Genomic DNA, 21,841 nt, shown 5'->3' on the forward strand with positions numbered 1-21,841 from the left:
CAACCTGTGTTGTGCGTCAGTAGGCAAAAATTAACCATTACGTTCAGCCATCATTGGCACCTTTTGAAGTCCCTGAGTGACTCTGTCAATGCGAACCTGGCTGGTCCTGCGGTTTCATGCATCACTGAACCAAGGTGGACTGTAACACCCGGTGGCCAGAGGTTGTCCCTCCAGTGCTGACAATGGCTGCAGACATGGCTCGGGTATTCATCAACACCTGGGTCACTTGTTTTCAAAGGTTCAAAGGTCCAATTTAATGTCAGAGAACTGTATACAATGTACATCCTGAAATGCTTTTTCTTCGCAAATATCCACGGAAACAGAAGTGCCCCAGAGAATGAACGACAGTTAAACGTGAGAACCCCAAAGTGCCCCCCCAGCTCTCCCCCCTGTGTGTAAGTGGCAACAAGCAACGATACCCTCCCCCCTCCCCAGCAAGAAAAGCATACCTGCTACCGAGCACAAATGTGAGCTAGGCGATAGCAATGACACAGATCTTGCAGTTACCCCAAAGACTATCGCTTTTCATCTGGCATTTGACAAACCACAGGTTCTCTCTCTCCCTAATAAGGGAGAGGGAGGTGCCCCCCCATTTTCACAGCGAGTGGGAGACATAACAACAACCTGCTGGATTACAATGTTAAAAAGTCCGTTTCATCACTTTTTACGAGCTCCGTGCCTGAAGATTGCAAAGATCTTGGGTCTTTGGGCCCACAGCGAAAGATGTTCCAGCCTCACCGATGATACACGAGTCTCCTGAACCGCCTGTCTACAGAGCCCCGAGATCTTAGGCTTTCAAATTCGAGTAGGACTCTCAGGCCAAACCCTTGGCTTGCTGAGCAACAACGGCCTGAGAAACCCTGAGAACAGGTCCCATTCCTGCAAATAACCGTAGTCAGCGTGTAACTCCAGGTCAGGGTCTTCAAAATAACCCTGAGAGGGAAAAATAAAGATGTTAGAGATGGAAATAGAGCTGTTTCCAAAGATGCAAGCAAAGGAGTCACCGTTTAGCCCCATCTTAACTCCGCTTCCTGTTTCGGCACCCCATCTGATATTTCTTCCGACCGTGATCCCCAATTCACGTCAGACCTTTGGGCCACAATGGCTCAGAACTTCATTGTAAAACTGCATCACACTGCAGTGTATCACCCACAGTCCAATGGCCTGTGCAAGTGGTTTCACCGCTCCTTAAAGGCTGCTCTGGGGGCCGCCCTGACAGACGAGTGCTGGCACGATCGTCTCCTGTTTTGGAATACTAATGAAGTTTAGGGCACCATGGTAATGTAGCAGTTACAGTGATCCTGTTACAGCTTGGGATGTTCCAGAGTTCGGAGCTCAGTTTCAGTGCCATTTGTAAGGAGATTGTACCTTCTCCCCATGAAACACGTGGCTTTCCCCTGGGTGCTCTGGTTTCATCCCACAGTTCAACAATGTTCCAGTTAGTTGGTTAACTGGTCATTGCAAATTGTCCTGTGATTAGGCTGGTGTTGTTGGTGGGTTGTTGGGCGATACGACTCAATGAGCTGGGAGGGCCTGTTCCACACGGTATCTCCAAATAAATACATAAATAAATTACTGGGTATTAGAAGGAGTAGCTAATGGGATTGCTGAAGCCTTTGTTTTAAGTTTCCAAAATTTCTTTTGTACAAGGGAGTTTCCACTTGTTTGGAAATACTATACCAAAGTCAACATGGTTTTGTGCAAGGATGATTACGTTTTACCAATCTTTCAAGAAGGAACATGCTTGGGGATGAAGTGGAACAGATGGATATAGTACATTTAGATTTTTCATAAGCCCTTTAGTAAAGTTCTCCTTCAGTAATGGTTGCAATAAAAAAAATCATGGAGCAGAAGGTAACATTTTGATACGGAGAGAAGATGTGGCTAGCTAAAATAAAACAGAGAAAAGGCAAAAATAGACCTTAGCAAGTTGTATGCTACAATGATGGTTGCTGAGACCTCAATATTTTACACTTTATATACAGTGCCTACAAAAACTATTCACCTCCCCCCCCACCCCTTGGAAGTTTTTATGTTTTACAGTTTTACAACATCGTATCACCGTGGATTTAATTTGGCTTTTTTGACACTGATCAGCAGAAAAGACTATTCCGAGTCAAAGTGAAAACAAATTTCTACAGATTGGTTTAAATTTATCACAATTATTAAACACAAAATAATTGATTACATATTAACTCACTGCCTTCAAGTCAGTATTTGGAAGATGCACCTTTGGTAGCAATTACAGCCTTGAGTGTGTGTGGATATGTCTCTATCAGCTTTGCAAAGCTGAACACTGCAATTTTTCCCCATTCTTCTGTACAAAACTGCTCAAGATCTGTCAGATTGCATGGGAATCATGAGTCCTTTTCAAGTCCAGACACAAATTCACAATTGGATTGAGGTCTGGACTTTGATTTGACCACTCTAGGACATTAACTTTGATGTTTTTAAGTCATTCCTGTGTAGCTTTGGCTTTATGCTTAAAGTCATTGTCTTACTGGTAAACAAATCTTCTCCCAAGTTGCAGTTCTCTTTAAGACTGCATTAGGTTTTCCTCCAGGATTTCTCTATATTTTGTTGTGTTCATTCTACTCTCTACCCTCACAAACCTTCCAGGGTCTGCTGCAGTGAAGCATCCCCACAGCATAATGCATCCACCACCATGCTACATGGTAGGGATGGTGTGTTTTTGATGATGCGCCATGAAACGGTTGATGTTTCGGGCCAAGACCCTTCGTCACGAGTCCTGATGAAGGCTCTCGACCAAAAATGTCAACTGTTCATTAGTTTTCATAGAAGCTGCATGACCTGCTGAGTTCCTCTAGCACATTGTGCATATTACACAGTAAAAATGGCACTGCATGATCCATTATAGAATGTAGGTGCAGGAAGTAATCTGGAAAAATAACATAATATTTTAAATATACCCCTGACTCATTACAGCAGTTATAACACTTCAGAACCACTTCCTACTCTAATGGGCAGTTTAGTACATTCGGAAGGTTTGAAAGTCCCACGCTGTACTTGATCTTTTAATGACCATTCCCTCTACTTCTTCTAACTGAAAGTAAATCAGTAGCCCTGTTCCAACGCAGCATTAGCCAATGAAATACAACTCAGTTGACCATTGTACCCATTGACGGAACTTGGTAATCGGATTGTAGGTGGTGAGAACAGCTGACTGGCTCTGATAACTGAATCAATATTGGACAGGAGTTGAAAATAAATATTTAAGCAGAAATAGGAAAGGGGGAGGGACTTCAAAACATCATTTCAAAAAGAAAATGTGTTATTTTGTGGATTTCTGATGGGGGCCAGAGGGAAATAAGCACTTGTTTTGCATTAAGCTTTCAGATGCAGTGTTGGTGTTTAAGGTATTCTCTTGCACTTTGTACAAGTTAACATGGGGTCCAAAGTTCAGTGGCTACACCAGCGGAGGGATAAATGTGAACCCAGGAAAATGTGCCCAGTTGAAATGTAAACAGATGAACAAGACTACGTTTATGATGACCAAAGCAGTCTACTTTCTGGTGTAGAAAATAGTATTTTTGATTATTTATTAAGTTTGGAAAGTGTGTTCTCACCTTAGGTTTTAGATCATGTGGGAAGGATTCAGTAACATCAGGGAGACCTTGATATGAGGAGGGATTAAATAAATCTGTGGGATTAGTTACAAATTCTGCTGTGGGGCAGGGGGGAAGATGGTGACCAAATTAACAGCTCTGCAGCAGGAACTGGTGAATGCACTGGTAGGGTCTGGGATCACCAAGCAGACTCTGATTGAAGCTCTCCATGATCTCGATCCTTATCAACCTGTGAAGACCGACGAAGCCCAGGGGTCGACGATCACCAATCTGCCCAACGATGGCTGCAAGCCTGAGTTACTGCCGGCCTTAGCCAACGGCCACCACTCGGCCAAACTGTCCGGCGACGAGAGCTCTGAAGACGGCGATGAAGACTATGACACCCCGACGATCTTGAAGGAACTGGACAACCTCAGCCCCGAAGAAGCGGCTCAGCAGAGATTAATAGTAGAACAACTTCTACAGTAAGGCTTCTTCTTCCATTTGCCTTTCTTCCTGTTTTTTAAGAGAAAAAAATGTCAATCTAGTACCACCCAATGCCTCCCCTCAGTTAGTGCAGCCCTTTCTGTGCAACGCGTTATGAAAAGCTGCCTGTCTGTATCAGGCGTTGCCACAGCTAGTTACTAATTATCCAATTGATAGTTATTTCTCTGTTCTTTTGCAAAATATAAACTAAAATAGAATAGCCATCCCTTTTTGGTTACATTTGATCATTAACTACTGATTATACAAGGCGCCCGGAAGCGTGTGACCGATATGCAAAGCCTGCTCAGATTAAAGATATTTCGCTCCCAGTTATTAATTAATGTTTGTGTGTAAATTATGTCGTTATGTCGTTACTTCATTCGCCCAACATGTAAACCACGGTAAATTTTCTCCGGGCTGCCACAGTGTGTGTGTTTGTGTGTGCGTGTTTGCAGAATCCCGCGAAAATATTAATTATGTTCTTTTTCATACACCACGATTATGTTTTTTTTATTTGTACCCAAACTCTGTCAGACTTAATCGAAAAAGATGTTGTGGTTGCGGCTGTTGTTGACCACATAGCTAACCTTGTAATTTTAAAGATTGCACAACAGAACAGGTTTATAACAAATATTAATCATATTAGTCAAATATACTCAAAACTGCGAGCCACTGTACAGTATGTATTGCTGAGGTGAGGCTGCTTATGCCATACGCACAATACGAACAGATGATTTTGGTTTAGAAAACTTTAAGGCGTTTTTTTTTTCAATTGAGCCGACACTGTTTTAATTTGTCTCCACTCTTTGTGGATGTTTCAGATATTTCTTAAGGCAACGTTTACTTTGGATGACATTGTAAAACAAATTAAACCAAATGTGAAGGGGAATAATTCGAGTTTAATTTTACAGTGAGACGATATGTTGAGATGACTGTACAATGGTGATCGGGGCCGCGGGAAACGGTTAGCGAGCGAAAGCTGTATGCTAATTGGGCGGGCCATCTGTTTGTTCAGTCTCGATATTAATGTAAGCTAATAAATAATCAACTCGGCTCCCACTTAAAACCAGCGAGGGTCGGGCAGTTGCTTTATCGTTTGAATGACGGGAGAACGGGTGCTTTAATTAGCTAGGGCTCGATATCGCCCAGAAAGTCTCAATTTGAACCAGTTCAGAGGAGCGGGAATGGAAAAGAGCGTTTTTTTTACCCCAAGGCATTTTGGACTTTGATCTAAGTTTTATCTGTCGCTCAGCATCAGCAGTTCAATAAAAAAGTAGTTCAGGGCGAGCACTTCATTTGTTTGAGTAAAACTGTGCCACCAAAAGTGCGCCTCTCCAAACTTTAACCTTTCTCATTTAAATGTCAGCAGTTTTTAAAAAAAAATTATTTACAAATAATTTCTGCTCTGGTGTGATGTGTCCGATGTGTTATGTTCCTCGCTATTAAACTCGGTACTTTCAGTTCCTGCAAACTGGAGAGATAAATGTACGTTCTTCCTTCCCGGGACTTTCATCCACCCCCACCACCACTACCACCTCACTTCCCCCAAGCCTTTCTAGGCTTCGTTCGAAATAAACTCGGAGCAACTTACGGCCGAGGCGAACTGAAATGACACCATTTTAAAATTGCAAAAGTGCTCGTTCAGTGAAGGGAGGAGGGCATTTGTTCATTCAAAATCAATCTCGTAGGAAGTGTCATACAGCACAGAAAGACGCCCTTGGGTTCACCGGTGTCTGTGTCAACCATAGATATCCATAATACCAAGTTAGTTTACCAGCACTCTATCCCTAGTGCTCCGTGCCTCCGTGATTCATGTGCTTGCCTAGATATTTCTTAACTATTAGTATTATCTCATGCAGAATCAGGACCTTCAGCCCATTCAGTCCACAATGACCACCAATCACTCACTTACTCTCATTTCCATGTTTGTAAGACATTACTTGCCCTGTGTTGGCACGTGGCCAAGTGGTTAAGGTGTTCGTCTAGTGATCTGAAGGTCGCTAGTTCGAGCCTTGGCTGAGGCTGCATGTGTGACCCTGAGCAAGGCACTTAACCACACATTGCTCTGCGACGACACCAGTGCCAAGCTGTATGGGTCCTATTGCCCTTCCCTTGGACAACATTGGTGGTGTGGAGAGGGGAGACTTGCAGCTTGGGCAACTGCTGGTCTTCCATAATAAAAAACCTTGCCCAGGTTTGCACCCTGGAAACTTTCCATGGTCTATCAAGACTAACGGAGGCCTACACACACTTGCCCTGCACAGGCCTTACTGACTGTCTTTAATTAGGCCATGGTTTTCCAAATAACCATTAGTGTTCCTAAGAACCCTCTCCTGTAGCTTCCTTGCCACTGGTGTGAGATACTAGTTTCCCGGATTATCCCCACTCCCCTTCATGAATAAAGGTACAAGTCCACACGAGTGAATCTGCAGATGCTGGAAATAAATAAAAACACAAAATGCTGGCAGAACTCAGCAGGCCAGACAGCTTCTATGGGAGGAGGTAGTGAAGACGTTTCGGGCCGAAACGTCGTCACTACCTCCTCCCATAGTTGCTGTTTGGCCTGCTGAGTTCTGCCAGTATTTTGTGTTTTTAAAGGTACAAACCTTTAAAAAACCTTTCATTTGTTTAATGAAACCGAAGTGATTTACCTGCTTTCCTTTTGCGATTGTTATATCCAATTTACGAATTTGATCCCTTAACGTTTTCAAAACATTTGCTTTGTCATCTATCATTGCCTGAAGCAGTTGTGGCAGTAGCAACAGATCCAGGCTCTTGCTCAGGTAGGCAGGGCCGACCTGTCAAAACACTTCATCACAGCAGATGTGAGTGCTACAGGGCGGTAATTGTTGAGGAAGTTCCCTCTGCTTTTCCTGCGCGCCGGTGTGATTAATACCCTTTTGCAGCAGACGGAAATCTCTGACAGCAGCAATGGGAGGTTGAAGATGTCCTCCCATTGGAAATCCAAGCAACACACCCAAACTGTTGGAGGAACTCAGCGGGCCAGGCAGCATCTATGGAAAAGAGTACAGTCAACTGTTCACTCTTTTCCATAGAAGCTGCCTGGCCTGCTGAGTTCCTCCAGCATTTTGTGTGTGTTGCAATGTTCCCTCTAGTTTCTTTTACAGCTGCACAGACCCAACCACTGGTCTGAGCAGGAAATTTTTACGCAGCTCAAAAACCGTGTGGCCTTTTGTATTAACAGTATATAAGCTGCAGGAAACAAAGGCTGTGTACGTGTGAACATTTCAATTACTGCACAGCCGCACACTCGTGCAGTTTAGAGGAAATTGTAATTGCCAGATGCTCAGTTCACACAAGTAGTGTTTTATTTTCCCTTTCAAACTGTGCATAAAAGGCATTGGGGATATTGGGGACTGAAGCGTACAGCCATTTACGATGATAGGTTTTACCTTATAGAGCATAATGGCCTGCAAACCCTGCTAGAGCTGACACACGTCCAGTTGTGTGTCTAACTTAACTTAAAATTGCTTTTTCGCTCTAACAATGGTCTTCTGAAGGTCATACCTGAACTTCTTGTAGGGTTTTGGATCACCAGTCTTGAACTTTATGGACCTAGCCCTCAGGAGAAGTCCTGATTCATCCAGAGCTTCTCATTTGGATATGCCCAGTATGTTCCTGAAGGTGTGCACTCATTCACTGAGGTCTTGATGAAGTCAGTGGCGATTGTGGCCTATTCATTCAGTTCCAAAGATTAATGCCCAAATACAATCCATTCCAGCAATTCAAAGCTGTCCAGTAATACTTCTTTATCTCCATGAAGAAGGAATCTTAATAGGATAGGGCAGTGGACCATGGAAGAAAGCGAAAGAGAAGGGGAATCAGAGGGAGTTGAGCATAAGAAAGTGGGCGAGAGGGTAACCAGAATGGGGAATGGGAAGTGAAAGTGGGGGAGGGGGAAATGATCAAAAGTGAGAGAAATCAATGTTCACACCATCAGGTTGGAGGCTACCCAGATGGAACATGAGGTGTAGCTCCTCGAACCCGAGTTTGGCAGTTGAGGAGGCCATGGACTGACATGTCAGAATGGGAGAGGGAAGTCGAATTGAAATGGGTAGCCACCAGGAAATCCTGCACGTCAGACAGAAGGAAGGTACCTGAGACGTTCAAGAACTTCTCAGATAGGCACATGAACATACAGAGAATGGAGGGATATAGACATTGTGTCAGCAAAAGGGATTAGTTTAGTTAGTTATTTAGTGACTAGTTTAATTAGTTCAGCACAACATCATGTGCAGAAGGGTCTGCTCCTATGTTCTATATTCTAGTATTCTCCCCACATTGCCATTGACTCTCCCAGCTACCATCATTCACCTGCACACGGGACAATTTACAGTGGCTATTTAACCTATAATGTTTGGGATGTGGGAGGAAAATGGATCACCCATGGGAAATCCATGTGATTACAGAGAGAATGTACAGACTCCACATGACATCTGGAGGTTAGGACTGAACCTGGTTCTCCGTCAAGGGGAGGTAGAGGACTAGCTACTAGCTGTGCTATTGTGAGGGTCTACTACCTCCACTGCCAAAGAACGTTCTGCGTGGTGGATATGATGCTAAAAACAAGTTTAAAGTTCAAAGTAAATTTAGTATCAAAGTACATATGTGTCACGATATATAACCCTGAGATTTGTTTTCTTGTGGGCATATTCAGTAAATCCAGGAACCATAATAGAATCATTTAAAGACTGCACCTAACAGGGCGGACAAGCAACCAGTGTGCAAAAGACAACAAACTGTACAAATACAAAAGAAAGAAATAATTAAGTAATAAATATCGAGAACATGAGATGAAGAGTCCATGAAAGTGAATCCATAGTTTGTGGGAATAGTTCAGTGATAGGGCAAGTGAAGTTGAAAGAAGTTATCTCCACTGATTCAGGAGCCTAATGGCTGAGGGGTAATAACTGTTCCTGAACCTGGTAGTATGAGTCCTGAGGCTCCAGTACTTTCTTCTTAACAGGTACAAACACGCTGGAGGAACTCAGCAGGTCGGGCAGCATCCATGGAAACCAGCGGTCAACGTTTCGGGCCGAGACCCTTCATCAGAACTGAAGAAGGAGGGGGCCGGGGCCCTAAAAAGAAGGTGGGGGAGGGTGGGAAGGAGAAAGCTGGTAGGTGCCAGGTGAAAAACCAATCAGAGGAAAGATCAAGGGGTGGGAGAGGGGAAGCAGGGAGGGGATAGGCAGGAGAGGTGAAGAAGGAATGTAAGGGGAAAGCACTATGGGTAGTAGAAGAAGACAGAATCATGGGAGAGATGAGAGGCAGCTGGAAGAGGAGGCAGAGTGCAAGTGGGATAGGGGAAGGGAGAGGGAGGGAATTACTGGAAGTTGGAGAATTCGATGTTCATACCAAGGGCTGGAGACTACCCAGATGGTATATGAGGTGTTGTTCCTCCAACCTGAGTTTGGCCTCATCATGGCAGTAGAGGAGGCCATGTATGGACATATCCAAATGGGAGTATGAAGCAGAGTTGAAGTGGGTGGCAACTGGGAGATCCTGTCTGTTGTGGCAGATGGAGCAGAGATGCTTGATGAAGCGGTCCCCCAATCTGCGTCGGGTCTCGCCGATGTAGAGGAGGCCACACCGGGAGCACCGGATGCAATAGATGACCCCACAGATTCACAAGTGAAGTGTTGCCTCACCTGGAAGGACTGTTTGGGGCCCTGAATGGTCGTAAAAGAGGAGGTGTGGGGACAGGTGTAGCACTTATGCTTGCAGGGATAAGTACCAGGTGGGAGATCCGTGGGGAGGGACGTGTGGACCAGGCAGTCGCAGAGGGAACGATCCCTGCGAAAAGCGGAGAGGGGTAGAGAGGGAAAGATGTGCTTTCCACGGATGCTGCCCAACCTGCTGAGTTCCTCCAGTGTGTTGTATGTGTTGATTTGACCACAGCATCTGCAGTGTACTTTGTGAGTACTTTTTTCTTGATGGCAGCAGCGGGAAGAGAGCATGACCTGTGTGGTGGGGGTCCCTGATAATGTATGCTATGTTCCTGTGACAGAGCCCCATGCAGTGTGCTCAATAGAGGGGAGGGCTTTATCCATGATAGACTGGGCAGTATTCATTACTTTTTGTAGGGTTTTCTGTTCAAAGGCATTGGTGCTTCCATACCAGGCTGTGATGCACCCCATCAATATACTCTTCACCACATGTCTATAGAAGTTTGTCAAAGTATTAGATGTCATGATGAATCTTCACAAACTTCTAAGGAAGTCGAGGTGCAGCTGTGCTTTCTTTTTAATTGCACTTACGTGTTGAGCCCAGGACATGTCTTCTGAAATGATAAGACAGAGGAATTTAAATTTGCTGATCCTTTGTGCCTCTGATTCCCTGATGAGAACTGGCTTATTAACTTCCAGTTTCCTCCTCCTGTAGGAGTGCTTTATCTGGAATAACGCCAAACTTTTTCTTGAGTGTTGTTGGAACTGCACCCATTCAAGCAAACACGTGGTTTGTAAATATCTGAAGTACTTTGGTGAACCCAGCATCTGACCCAGTCTGTAACCACAGTTTTTGTATAACTGGTTTGGTTAGTTTTAGGATAATGGTGACTCTCAGGATGGAGACATTGACCCCACTTGGAGTACTGTGCTCAGTTCTGGTCGCCTCACTACAGGAAGGATGTGGAAACTATAGAAAGGGTGCAGAGGAGATTTACAAGGATGTTGCCTGGATTGGGGAGCATGCCTTATGAGAATATGTTGAGTGAACTCGGCCTTTTCTCCTTGGAGTGACGGAGGATGAGAGGTGACCTGATAGAGGTGTATAAGATGATGAGAGGCATTGATCATGTGGATAGTCAGAGGCTTTTTCCCAGTGCTGAAATGGTTGCCACAAGAGGACACAGGTTTAAGGTGCTGGGGAATAGGTACAGAGGAGATGTCAGGGGTAAGTTTTTTACGCAGAGGGTGGTGAGTGCATGGAATGGGCTTCCGGCAACAGTGGTGGAGGCGGATATGATAGGGTCTTTTAAGAGACTTTGGATAGGTACATGGAGCTTAGTAAAATAGAAGGCTATAGGTAAGCCTAGTAATTCCTAAGGTAGGGACATGTTCGGCACAACTTTGTGGGCTGAAGGGCTTGTGTTGTGCTGTAGGTTTTCTATGTTTCTATCTTTCTAAAAGTGTACACAATACTCCATAAATGTGCCTTAACCAAGATCTTTCAAAGATGCAACATGACTTTGAAACATTTATACTCAATTTTCCTGATCAATGGAAGTAAGGTATGCTATATGCCTTCTTTACCACCCGATCTACTTGTGTTGCCACTTTCAGGGAGTTATGGGCTTGGGTACCAAAATCTCCCTGTATACCAGTGCTGCTAGGGTCCTGCCATTTACTGTATACTTCCACCTATCATTTAACCTCCCAAAATGAACACTTTACACTTGCTTGGATAAAACTTCATCTACCATTTTTACGCCCAAATGTGCAAATGGTCTCTCCAGGTGTAACCTTTGACAATCTTCTTCAATATCCACAATGCCACCAATTCTTGTGTCATCCCCAAATGTACTACTCAGCCTATTTACACTTTCATCTGAATCACTTAAATAAACTCAGTGGCCACTTTATTCTGTGCAGGAGTGGCACCCGGTGTGGTCTTCTGCGGCTGTAGTCATTCACTTCAAGGTTCAACATGTTGTGCATTCAGATATGCTCTTCTGCACACCACTGTCATAACACATGGTTATTTAAAATACTGTTTCCTTCCTGTCAGCTGACCTCTCTGGTTAACAAGGTGTTTTTACCTGCAGAACTGCTCTCACTGGATTATATATTTTTTTGTTTTTCACACCATTCTCTGTAAACTCTAAAGAACATTGTGTGTGAAAACCCCAAGAGATCAGTAATTTCTGAGATACTCAAACCACCCCATCTGGCACCAACAATCGTTCCACAGTCCAAGTCTCTTAAATCTAATTTCTTTCTCATTCTGATGTTTGGTCTGAACTATAACTGAACTTTTGGGCCACATCTGTATGCTTTTATGCATTTAGTTGCATCCACTTGATTGGCTGATTAGATATTTGTATTAATGAGCATGTGTACAGGTGTAGCTAATAAAATTGTCCCTGAGTGTACATTACAAACAACAAAGGTCCCAGCACTGATGCTTGTGGAATACCACTGGTCACAGACCTTCATTCAGAATAACATCCCTCCACCACTACTGTTGCCTTCTATGTCCAAGCCAAATTTGAACCTGATCTACTGAGTCAACTTGGATCCCATGCATCTCAGTCTTCTGGGATGATAGTCCTTGTCAAATGCCTTACTAAAGTCTGTGCAGACATTATCTCACTGCCCTACCCTCATCAATCATCTCCAACATCTCCTCAAAAAATTCAGTCAAGTTTGTATTAAGTGACTTGCCCTGCACAAACCCACGCTTTTCCAAATTTGAGTAAATCCTATCCCTAAGAATCCTCTCCAGTATCTTTCCATCCACATTCCAAAGACTATTGGTTAGGGTTGGTGAGTTGAGGAAATGATATGTTGGTGCTGGAAGTGTGGCAACACTTGCGGGCTGTCCTCACTGATTTGATCTGACTTTAATGACACATTTTACTTAATTTTCAATATTTTGATGTACCGATAAAGATAATCCTTAGCAACTCTCTAGTCTTCTGTGATCTCACCTGTGACAGAGAAAATGAGAAGATCTTTGTCAAGGTCCCAGCAATCTCCTCTTTTGCCTCAATAACCTGAGCAATTTTCCACCTTAATTTTCTTCAACCGATCCAACACCAGCTCTTTCTTGATCTCTAGGTTATTAGCATACTTCACATTGCACATAATTTCACATTCTTGGTCTTTACAATCTTAGTCAGCACCAAGCACCCTGAAAGCACAATACATCACCACAATATGAGAAAGCAGCCTATACTCCTTTATTTCTTTTTAAATGGAGATCAATGCTTTTGGTATAAAGCCATTAACAGGCTTACTTAATGGTTAATAAGCAATGACCAATAATGCAGTGGAAATCTGTATTAACTAACATCATTTTTACAATTAATCTGCAAAGAATTACTTGGCATTCTGAAGGATATTGCATAGGGAGGCTGATAGATACTCTCTACATGAAGTAGCAGACGTATATCTAGGGAGCTTCCACAAACTAGAGGGTAGTGAATCTGTGAAATTCATTGCACAGACAGTTGTGGAGGCCAAATCATTGGGTATATTCAAAACGGCGGCTGAAAGGTTCTTGATTAGTTAGGATGCCAAAGGTAACGGGGAGAAGGCAGGAGAATGGGGTTGAGAGGGATAATAAATCAGCCATGATCAAATGGTGGAGCAGACATGATGGGTGGAATAGTCTAATTCTGCTCATGTGTCTTATGGTCAGAGATAATGTTCCAAATTGAAATTCAGTTGAGCTTGGAGTTTGGATATCCTATCTCACCAGATATGATTGGAGAGATTCTCATTTTTATTGCATCCAGAGTCAGGTTTGGCATTGTTTAATAATAGGAATTATTTCTTAGAAAGCTTAAGTGGATATGCTCTATTATTTAGTTTATGCTGTGACATTCATTATTTAATTTGTATCAAGACGTATTTCAGGATCTAAGTCCTGGTGCCGTGGAACATGCTTACTCATCTTAATTTTTAAAGTTATAATGAAAGACAACTTTTAATAGAACTGCAGCTATTACCTGAAACACAGGCATCTTGCAATTCTGCAACAAACTGCAGCAACCTATAATTCTCCCCACACTGGACAGGATGGCCTGCCCTGAATAATGATACACCCTGTAGTGTATAATGCTCACTATTAACATAACTTTCTTTGGAAGTGTTCTGTCCATAAATCATTATTATATTCTAAATATATATATAAATATATAAAACCAATATCTATACAGTATTTCAAATTTGCTTTAGAACATTCATCTGTTCTGAAAGGTGTCATAAAAATGCAAGTGTTTCTTTTACTTAATATTTCAATTTATAAGGTATAAAATCAGTAAAATTTTCCAGAATGTGATGTTTTTAAACCACCAAAGCAATCAGCTCCTGAGTGTCATGAAGAGAGCAACAGTCTACTCCGCAGTTTATCATTACAAATGGGAAGATACTTGCACTCAATGCAAAACCATGTTATAGAGACATGTTTGTGAAGGGTTCAGAGTGAGACATACAAAATGCTGGAGGAACTCAGTAGGTCAGACACAATCCATGGAAAGGAATAAGCAGTCAATGTTTCAGGTCGAGACCCTTCATCAGGATGGTATAGGATAAGTCAGAATAAGAAAATGGGGGGAGGGGAAGGAGGGCAAGCTAGATCAGTGAAGCCAGGTGGTTGGGGGAGGGGAATGAAGTGTGAAGCTGGGAGATGATAGGTGGAAATGGTAAAGGGCTGAAGAAGAAGGCTTCTGATAGGAGAGGAGAGTGAACCATGGGAGAAAGGGAAGAAGTGGGGCACCTGAAGGAGTTGAGGAGAAGAGAACTCAAGGTTCATGCCATCAGGTTGGACGCTACTCAGATGGAACTCAAGCTGTTGCTCCTCCGGTCTGAGAGTGGGCTTATTGTGGCAGTAGAGGAAGCCATGGACTGACACGTCACCTTTGCACTATTTTATTTGCAAGCCAAGTTTTTAAACAAATTTCCTTATCAAAGAAATAATTCAGCTGAATTTTTTTAACAACCTGACAGCAGGATGTATGGGTAGTTCATCAACAGTAACTACGTTTGCACGCACATTGCTGCTATCAATCCAGAAGGTAACTTTGGACTGTGAGCACTGGTCACCTGCACGATCTATCCAAATGTCATTAGTCACTTACGGGGATGATATAGATTTCTAAAGTGCTTTATATTGCTCTAGAATTTACAACAGGTTTTAAAGTATACCAGTGCCTAAGATGAACCTGGTAACCTGCCTCAATAACTATTGCCCAGTGACACTTACATCCACAGTGATGACATGTTTTGAGAGGTTAGAGATGAAACATATCAACTCCTGCATGAGAAGCAACTTGGATCCACTGCAGTTTGCCTACTGGAGCAACAAGTCCACAGCAGATGCCATCTCGTTGGCTCTTCACTCAACCCTGGAACATCTGGACAGCAAAGATGCATACATCAGGATGCTCCATTGTGCACATATGCATGAAATGTTGTTGCAAGAAGGCAGCATCCATCACCAGGGAATCACCGCCCCCCCCCCCCCCCCCCGCCAACCCAGGACACACTCTCTTCTCACTGCTGTAATCAGGAAGAAGGTACAGGAGCCCTAGGAGTCACACCATCATGTTATCCCTCAACTATCAGGTTATTGAACCAAAGAGGATAACTTCACTCATTTTCACTTACCCCATTCATTGAAATGTTACCACAACCTATGGATTCACTTTTAAGGACTCTTCATCTCATGTTCTTGATACTTATTGCTTATTTATTTATTATTATTATTTCTTTGTTTTTGTATTTGCACAGTTGGTTGTCTTTTACACGCTGGTTGAACACCCAAGGTGGGACAGTCTTTCATTGATTCTGTAATGGTTATTATTCTATTATGAACTTACTGAGTATGCCCGCAAGAAAACAAATCTCAGGGTTGTATACGGTGCCATATATATGCAGTTTGAAATAAATTTACTTTGAATTTTGAAAGAAATGGGGGACTGTTGTAAAGATGTTATTGTAAAGCAGGAAGAAGAGAAGCTAGTTTGAATACACAAGGCTCCAAATGCGTAACATAATATAACCTCTTTTGGTGACATTGATGGAAGGTTTAAATACAATAGGGATCTCTTCCTTCTTCTTAAAAATGGTGCTGTTGGATCTTTTCTCACCATCAATGAAGGAAGACTTTTTAGATCTTTTGAAGTCTCATTCAAACGGCAGCAGCTGTGAATACCTTCAGAGTGCCTTCACTGCTGGGCTGGAGTGTTAACTTCATTTTTCAATTTCCAGTTAAACCCATAACCTATTGATTGGAAAGCACAAGTGAATCTAGTGAACCCCAGATGACAACTTGATAAAAGCTGCAAGAGCCTACACTGGTAGAATATCTACTACTTCACAGCTGAGGGAGAATTATTTCTCAGCTTGGATATGAATATCTGATATTGCACATACTTCAGGCAAGGACCAATTTGGCATGGACTTCACCTGGATGCTCCATAGAGACCTGAGAAAGCACTTTTCTTCCAGGGCATATGACAGAAGCAACATTCTTAAGCCTCCTTCCCATTGGTTACCGTAAAAAGATATGAACCATTAGACCGGTTCCAAGGATCTGCTATAGGAGAAGAGACTGACTAGATTGCTATTCCAGTTTTTAGGATTGGAAGGATCATTGGAAATTACAAAATTCTCAGTCTTGACAGCCAGATGCAGGGACAAAGTTCCTCCCGATTGAGGGGTTTATGACCAGGGGTCACAGATTGAGAATAAAGGGTAGGCTCTTTAGGACTGAGTGAAGGAGAAATTTCTTCAGTATAATTTGGTGTAACTCTCCACTACTGACTACTGTAGTGGCTTGGCCATTGTGTTCATTCAAAACAGAGATGGATAGCTTTCTGGACAATATAGGAATCAGGGATCAAAGTTCAAAGTAAATTTATTATTGAAGTACATACATGTCACCATATGCAACCCTGAGATTTATTTTTTGTGGGCATTCACAGAAATTACAAGAAGCACAATAGAATGAATAAAAAACCAGACCCAACAGGACGGACAACAACGAATGTGCAAAAAGAAAGCAAACTGCAAATACAAAAAGAAAGAGAAAAAGAAGAAATAGTCATCATCATAATAATAACAATAAATAAATAAGCAATTAATATCGAGAACACAAGATAAAGAATCCTTGAAGGTGAGTCTATAGGTTGTGGGAACAGTTCAGTGACGGGGTGAGTGAAGTTGAGTGAAGTTATCTCGTCTGGCTCAAGAGCCTGATAATTGAGAAGTAATAACTACTCTTGACCCTGGTGGTGCAGGTCCTGAGGCTCCTGTACCTTCTTCCTGTTGGCAGTTGTGAGAAGAGAGCATGGGTTGTATGGTGGGGGTCCTTGTTGATGGATGCTGCTTTTCTGCAACAGCACTCAGTACAGATGGTGGGGAGGGCTTTACCCATGATGGACTGGGCCGTATTCACTACTTTTTGTATGTTTTTCCATACAAGGGCATAGGTGTTCCCATACCAGGCAATGATGCAACCAGTCAATATGCTCTCCACTGCTCACTTATAGAAGTTTATTATGTTATAATGAATCTTTGCAAACGTCTAATAAAGTAGTGGCACTACCTTTCTTTCTTTGTAATGGTTCTTACGTACTGGACCCAGGACAGATCCCTTGAAATGATAACACTGAGGGATTTAAAACTGTTGAACCTTTATACCTCTGATTTACCAATCAGGACTGGCTCATGGACCTCCTGCTTCCTCCTCTTGAAGTCAATAATCATCTCCTTGGTCTTGCTGGCATTGATTGAGGGATTGCTGTTGTGACATCAGGATCATGAGAATAGTGAGGAAGATGTTGCTGAGGCAGAAAATCAACCATGGTTTCGAGGAATAGTGGAGGAGGGTCGATGGGCTTGAGAAGCTACTCCTGCTCTCTTCCCTCTTGTTCCTTTGTATTATCATGGCAATTGATAAGAGTTTGCTGGTTGCTAACATCCAGTGAACACACATGAGCAGCCCACCACAAGAGGGAAAGCAAATGGTAGAGAAACCAAGAGCTTCTTTGCCGAGCCAGAACAGAGGCCCAATCAAAAATCAAATCCTGGAGTTTTATGCTGCGTGTTCTATAGGTCCTTTTAATTTTCTCTGTATGGGTGGAATATGTGCGGTTTCTACAACTGATGTTTAGTTGAACTCTCTGCTGTTAAGAATGCTCACAGTTTATTTCATTGACCCTTCTAAATCACGAAGACTTGGGAGCTAATGAGTAAGAACGTTTACCCACTACTATCATGAACGTAGGGGCTACTGGCTGAAAATCCCTCCCAGAGGTTTATAAAGCATAAATGAGATTTTCACTGGGGGTCTCTGGATGGTTCATTCATGATTTATTTACTGAGGTACTCTGGAGGATCCATCTGTGATATCTTCACCAAGGGACTTTTGGGGATCTATTTGTTGTCTTTTCACTGGTGAACTCTCGAGAATCTATTTGTGATGCTTTTTCTGAAGAATCCGAAGATCTCTTCACTCGGGACCTCTGGAGGGTACATTAATGATCTTTCACTGGGTCCACTCTTCGATGCATTGAACCAAGACAGAGTGAGAGAAAATTATGAGGCACGCTTTGTTAAAAGTAAAAGGACTGCATCTCATTAATGTTTCAATGGCAATTATAAATCAGAATGTTGGAGAAGAAAATTGAAATTGAAGAAATCTGAACAAAAGTAAAGGGTTCATTGAGTTTCAGTTGGAAAAATGCAGAAATGGGTGAGAGTTTGGTCATTCCAATGCAATTATGTTTATGGTTACAGTACTAATACAGAAAGTGTAATTGGCGCTTTACTTCTCCCTCCACAGTTTTCTCTGCCCCTCTGATAGAAGTTCTTGGGTTACATAAGAATCCATTCTTCACATGCAAGCTTGGCCATGCATGTCAAGGAGGCACTTTCAACATAGAGAGATCACATCAGTATTCAATCCTTTCTCTCTTGGCATCCACACAACTAGGAGGGGGTAAGCAGACTATTCCCCTCCCTAAATCTTCCTGTTCATTTGCTTAGAGTATTACGATTACAGGCAGGACTCTTTCCAATGGTCTGCTTGGCATTCTATAAACCCACAGAGATTGAACACAAATAAGCTCTGGATTTTCACTGGGAATGGACTAGCCAATATTGCCAGTCGGGGAGTCAGCTGGGATTTTTGAGGGAACAATTAATTTGATCGCATTTGGAAAATGTGAGTTGTTTTTCCATTAAAAGGAGAATTAAACAACAAATTAACCAACAAGATATTCGTATCATCAAAAAAGTTCCAGCAGTCTATAATGAAAATGATCTGTGTAAGAAAAAACAAGATGCTGAGAGAAACGTTCACCAGAGGGAATTCAGTTGCTGACTTTGTTGACATGATATTATTTTCATTATTTAGGAATTACTGAATACAATTATTCATTATAAGAAGAGCAGCAGTTTTTCAACTCCAGTATTTATATCAATTTCTGATTGAAAATAGTTGTATGGTCAGGTGAATTATAGTGCAAGTGAAGGAAATTTTTAAAAGTTGGCAACATTTTTTCCAGTTATGGTCTGTATAATTTCTTTAGCCTTTGGTAGTACAGGTCTCTGTTATACAAACAAGCTGGATGAACTCAGCAGGTCAGGCAGCATCCGTTGAAATGAGCAGTCAACATTTCGGGCCGAGACCCTTCGTCAGTCCTGACAGTCAGTCTCGGCCTGAAACATTGACTGCTCATTTCAACGGATGCTGCCCCACCTGCTGAGTTCATCCAGCTTGTTTGTACGTCTTGATTTGACCACAGCATCTGCAGTGTACTTTGTGGTCTCTGTTATACCCTTGAGATCATTGCAAGGTTTCCATTTATGGTTGTGTCAGAGGAAGAAACAAAGATAACATTCTTGCATTGATGGCCTTTCTCTGAAGACACAACCTGTCCAACTCATTATTCCCAGCATTTTCTAATTTTAAATTGCTAGCTCGCACTTATAATTCTCTGATGCTTCTTATTTTTGTTGTGTTTTATAATGCCGAAACAGGAAACTAATTTAAAGTAAAACAAGGGAGATGCGTCTAAACTTCACTTTTAGTGAAGTGCATGCTTATGATGTGGTGGAGTAATAATGTATACCACTCACATGCTTTTACATTTAACCGGCAATGAATAATTTAAGCAAACAAAGAATGTTTAATCAAACAATGTATTTACCATGTTATTCAAATATTAAATACACAGAAAGTGTTCTTCCTAAGACTATTTTTGTTACAAGCTGTTCTCCATTGTGAGTTTATTATGATTGTCCTCTGCCACCTCATCTGATAAGTACCTGTAGAAATGTATTTGCACCCAACTCCTGTGAAATCAATCTGATAATATTACAGCTGTAATTGTAGGGTGTGAGTTGGGAGGGTGGAGAACACCATACAACCTAAACTTAATGACATGTACAGAGTTTAAGGTTATCTAATTGGTATCAGTAAAACTGTAAAATGGTCTTTAGAGTAAACTGAACTTTTCCTTTTGAAACAAAAAATAGTAAAAATGATCAAGTGTTCAGACTGTCAAGCTTCACTTACTGATTTTAAAAATAAATTGGTAGAGCTTTAAAAAAGCAGAACCAATTTGATGACATTATTGAAATATTTATCTTCCTACCAGCCCATTATCATTGAAATTTGTAATGTTCTCAGGTTTAGGTGTCTTCAAACAGTAAATTGCCAAAATATCTTGATAATGTGGAATGAGATGATGATAATTCTACTGAATACCAAAGGTAGCTGATAAGATTGTCTCTTGTGGACATTGCTCAACCTCTCTGTGGTAGGTACATCATTAGCCACACATGCCTCAATGTTGTCTGTTTCTTGCTACAAACAGGCATGGACTGCTGTATTTCCTGAGGAGTCATGAATAGAATTAAGCAGTCCCATTTCTTAACAATGGAGGGAAGGTCATTGATGAACCAGCTGAAGATGGTTGGGTCTTGGATACAGCCCTGAGAAACTCCTGCAGTGATATCCTGGAGCTGGGCTGGTTGACACCTGATGACCACAACCATCTTTCCTTTCGATGTCCATGGACTTCCAGTTTTACCAGGACGCTGCATGCTCTCAATGCCAAGAGCAGTCTCTCCTATCCCACCTCTGACAGAGCTTTGGCTCCACATTTGGACAGGAGCTCTGGTGATTTCTGGAGCCAAGTAGTCCTGGAAACCCAAACTGGGTAATAGAACATAGAACATTACAGCACACTACATGCCCTTCACCCCAAGATGTCATGCTGATCTTTTAGTCTTCTCTAAGATCAATCCAATTCTCAATTTTTCTATCATCCCTACGCCTATTTAAGAGTTTCTTAAATGCTCCTATTGCATCTACCTCTACCACCTCCTCTGGCAGGACATTCCACGCACCCACCACTCTGTAAAGAACTCACTTCTGACGTTCCCTTTACACTTTCCTCCAATCACCTTATAATTAATGCCCCCTTCTATTTGCCATTTCTGCTTTGGGAAAAGTCTTTGGCTAGCCACTCTATCCATGCCTCTTGTCATCTTGTACACCTCTATCAAGCTGCCTCATCCTGCTTCACTCCAAAGAGATAGAGGACAAGAGAATGCTGAGTAGGTTGTTGGGCAAGTAAGTGCAGTTTGATGGTACTGTTGACCACTGCTTCTATCATGCTGCAAATGAATGAGAATAGACTAACTAGGCAACAACTAGTTGGGTTGGATTTGCCATTTTTTGTGCACATGAATACCTAGGCAATTTTCCTCAATGATGGGTAACCGCTGTGTTGTAACTATTTTGAACAGTTTGGCATTAGGTGTAGCTGGTTTCAGAGTGCAGTCTCCAGCTAGGATATTGTCTAGTTCCATGGCCCTTAATGTATCCAGGACTGTTGGCCATTTCTTGATACCTTATGGAGTGAATGGAATCCATTGAAAGCTGGCTTCAGGAGGAATGATGCAAACCAATGATTCGGGAGTAGCTGTTGCTCTGCAGCCATTGGGCTCCTGGACTGGCTTCACTCGCTTCAGTACTGAGCTGATATTGCAGCCTGTAGACTCACTTTCAGGGACTCTGCAGATAAT

General features: G+C 42.3%; 1 protein-coding gene across 3 annotated transcripts in view; it reads left to right on the forward strand.

Annotated features, from left to right (window-relative positions):
• Positions 1-3,279: 3,279 nt before the first annotated feature.
• Positions 3,280-21,841, forward strand: part of LOC140738265 (hepatocyte nuclear factor 1-alpha-like) — a 219,673-nt gene continuing 201,111 nt past the window's right edge. The window contains exon 1 of one of the 3 annotated variants that reach the window (XM_073065428.1): positions 3,280-3,377. In XM_073065428.1, the coding sequence (XP_072921529.1) occupies positions 3,358-3,377 (20 nt within the window). In that variant the 5' untranslated portion in view covers positions 3,280-3,357. The other 2 variants (XM_073065427.1, XM_073065426.1) reach the window with 2 other exon arrangements.

The sequence above is a fragment of the Hemitrygon akajei genome, chromosome 14 (assembly GCF_048418815.1).
Source record: "Hemitrygon akajei chromosome 14, sHemAka1.3, whole genome shotgun sequence".
Lineage (NCBI taxonomy): Eukaryota > Metazoa > Chordata > Chondrichthyes > Myliobatiformes > Dasyatidae > Hemitrygon > Hemitrygon akajei.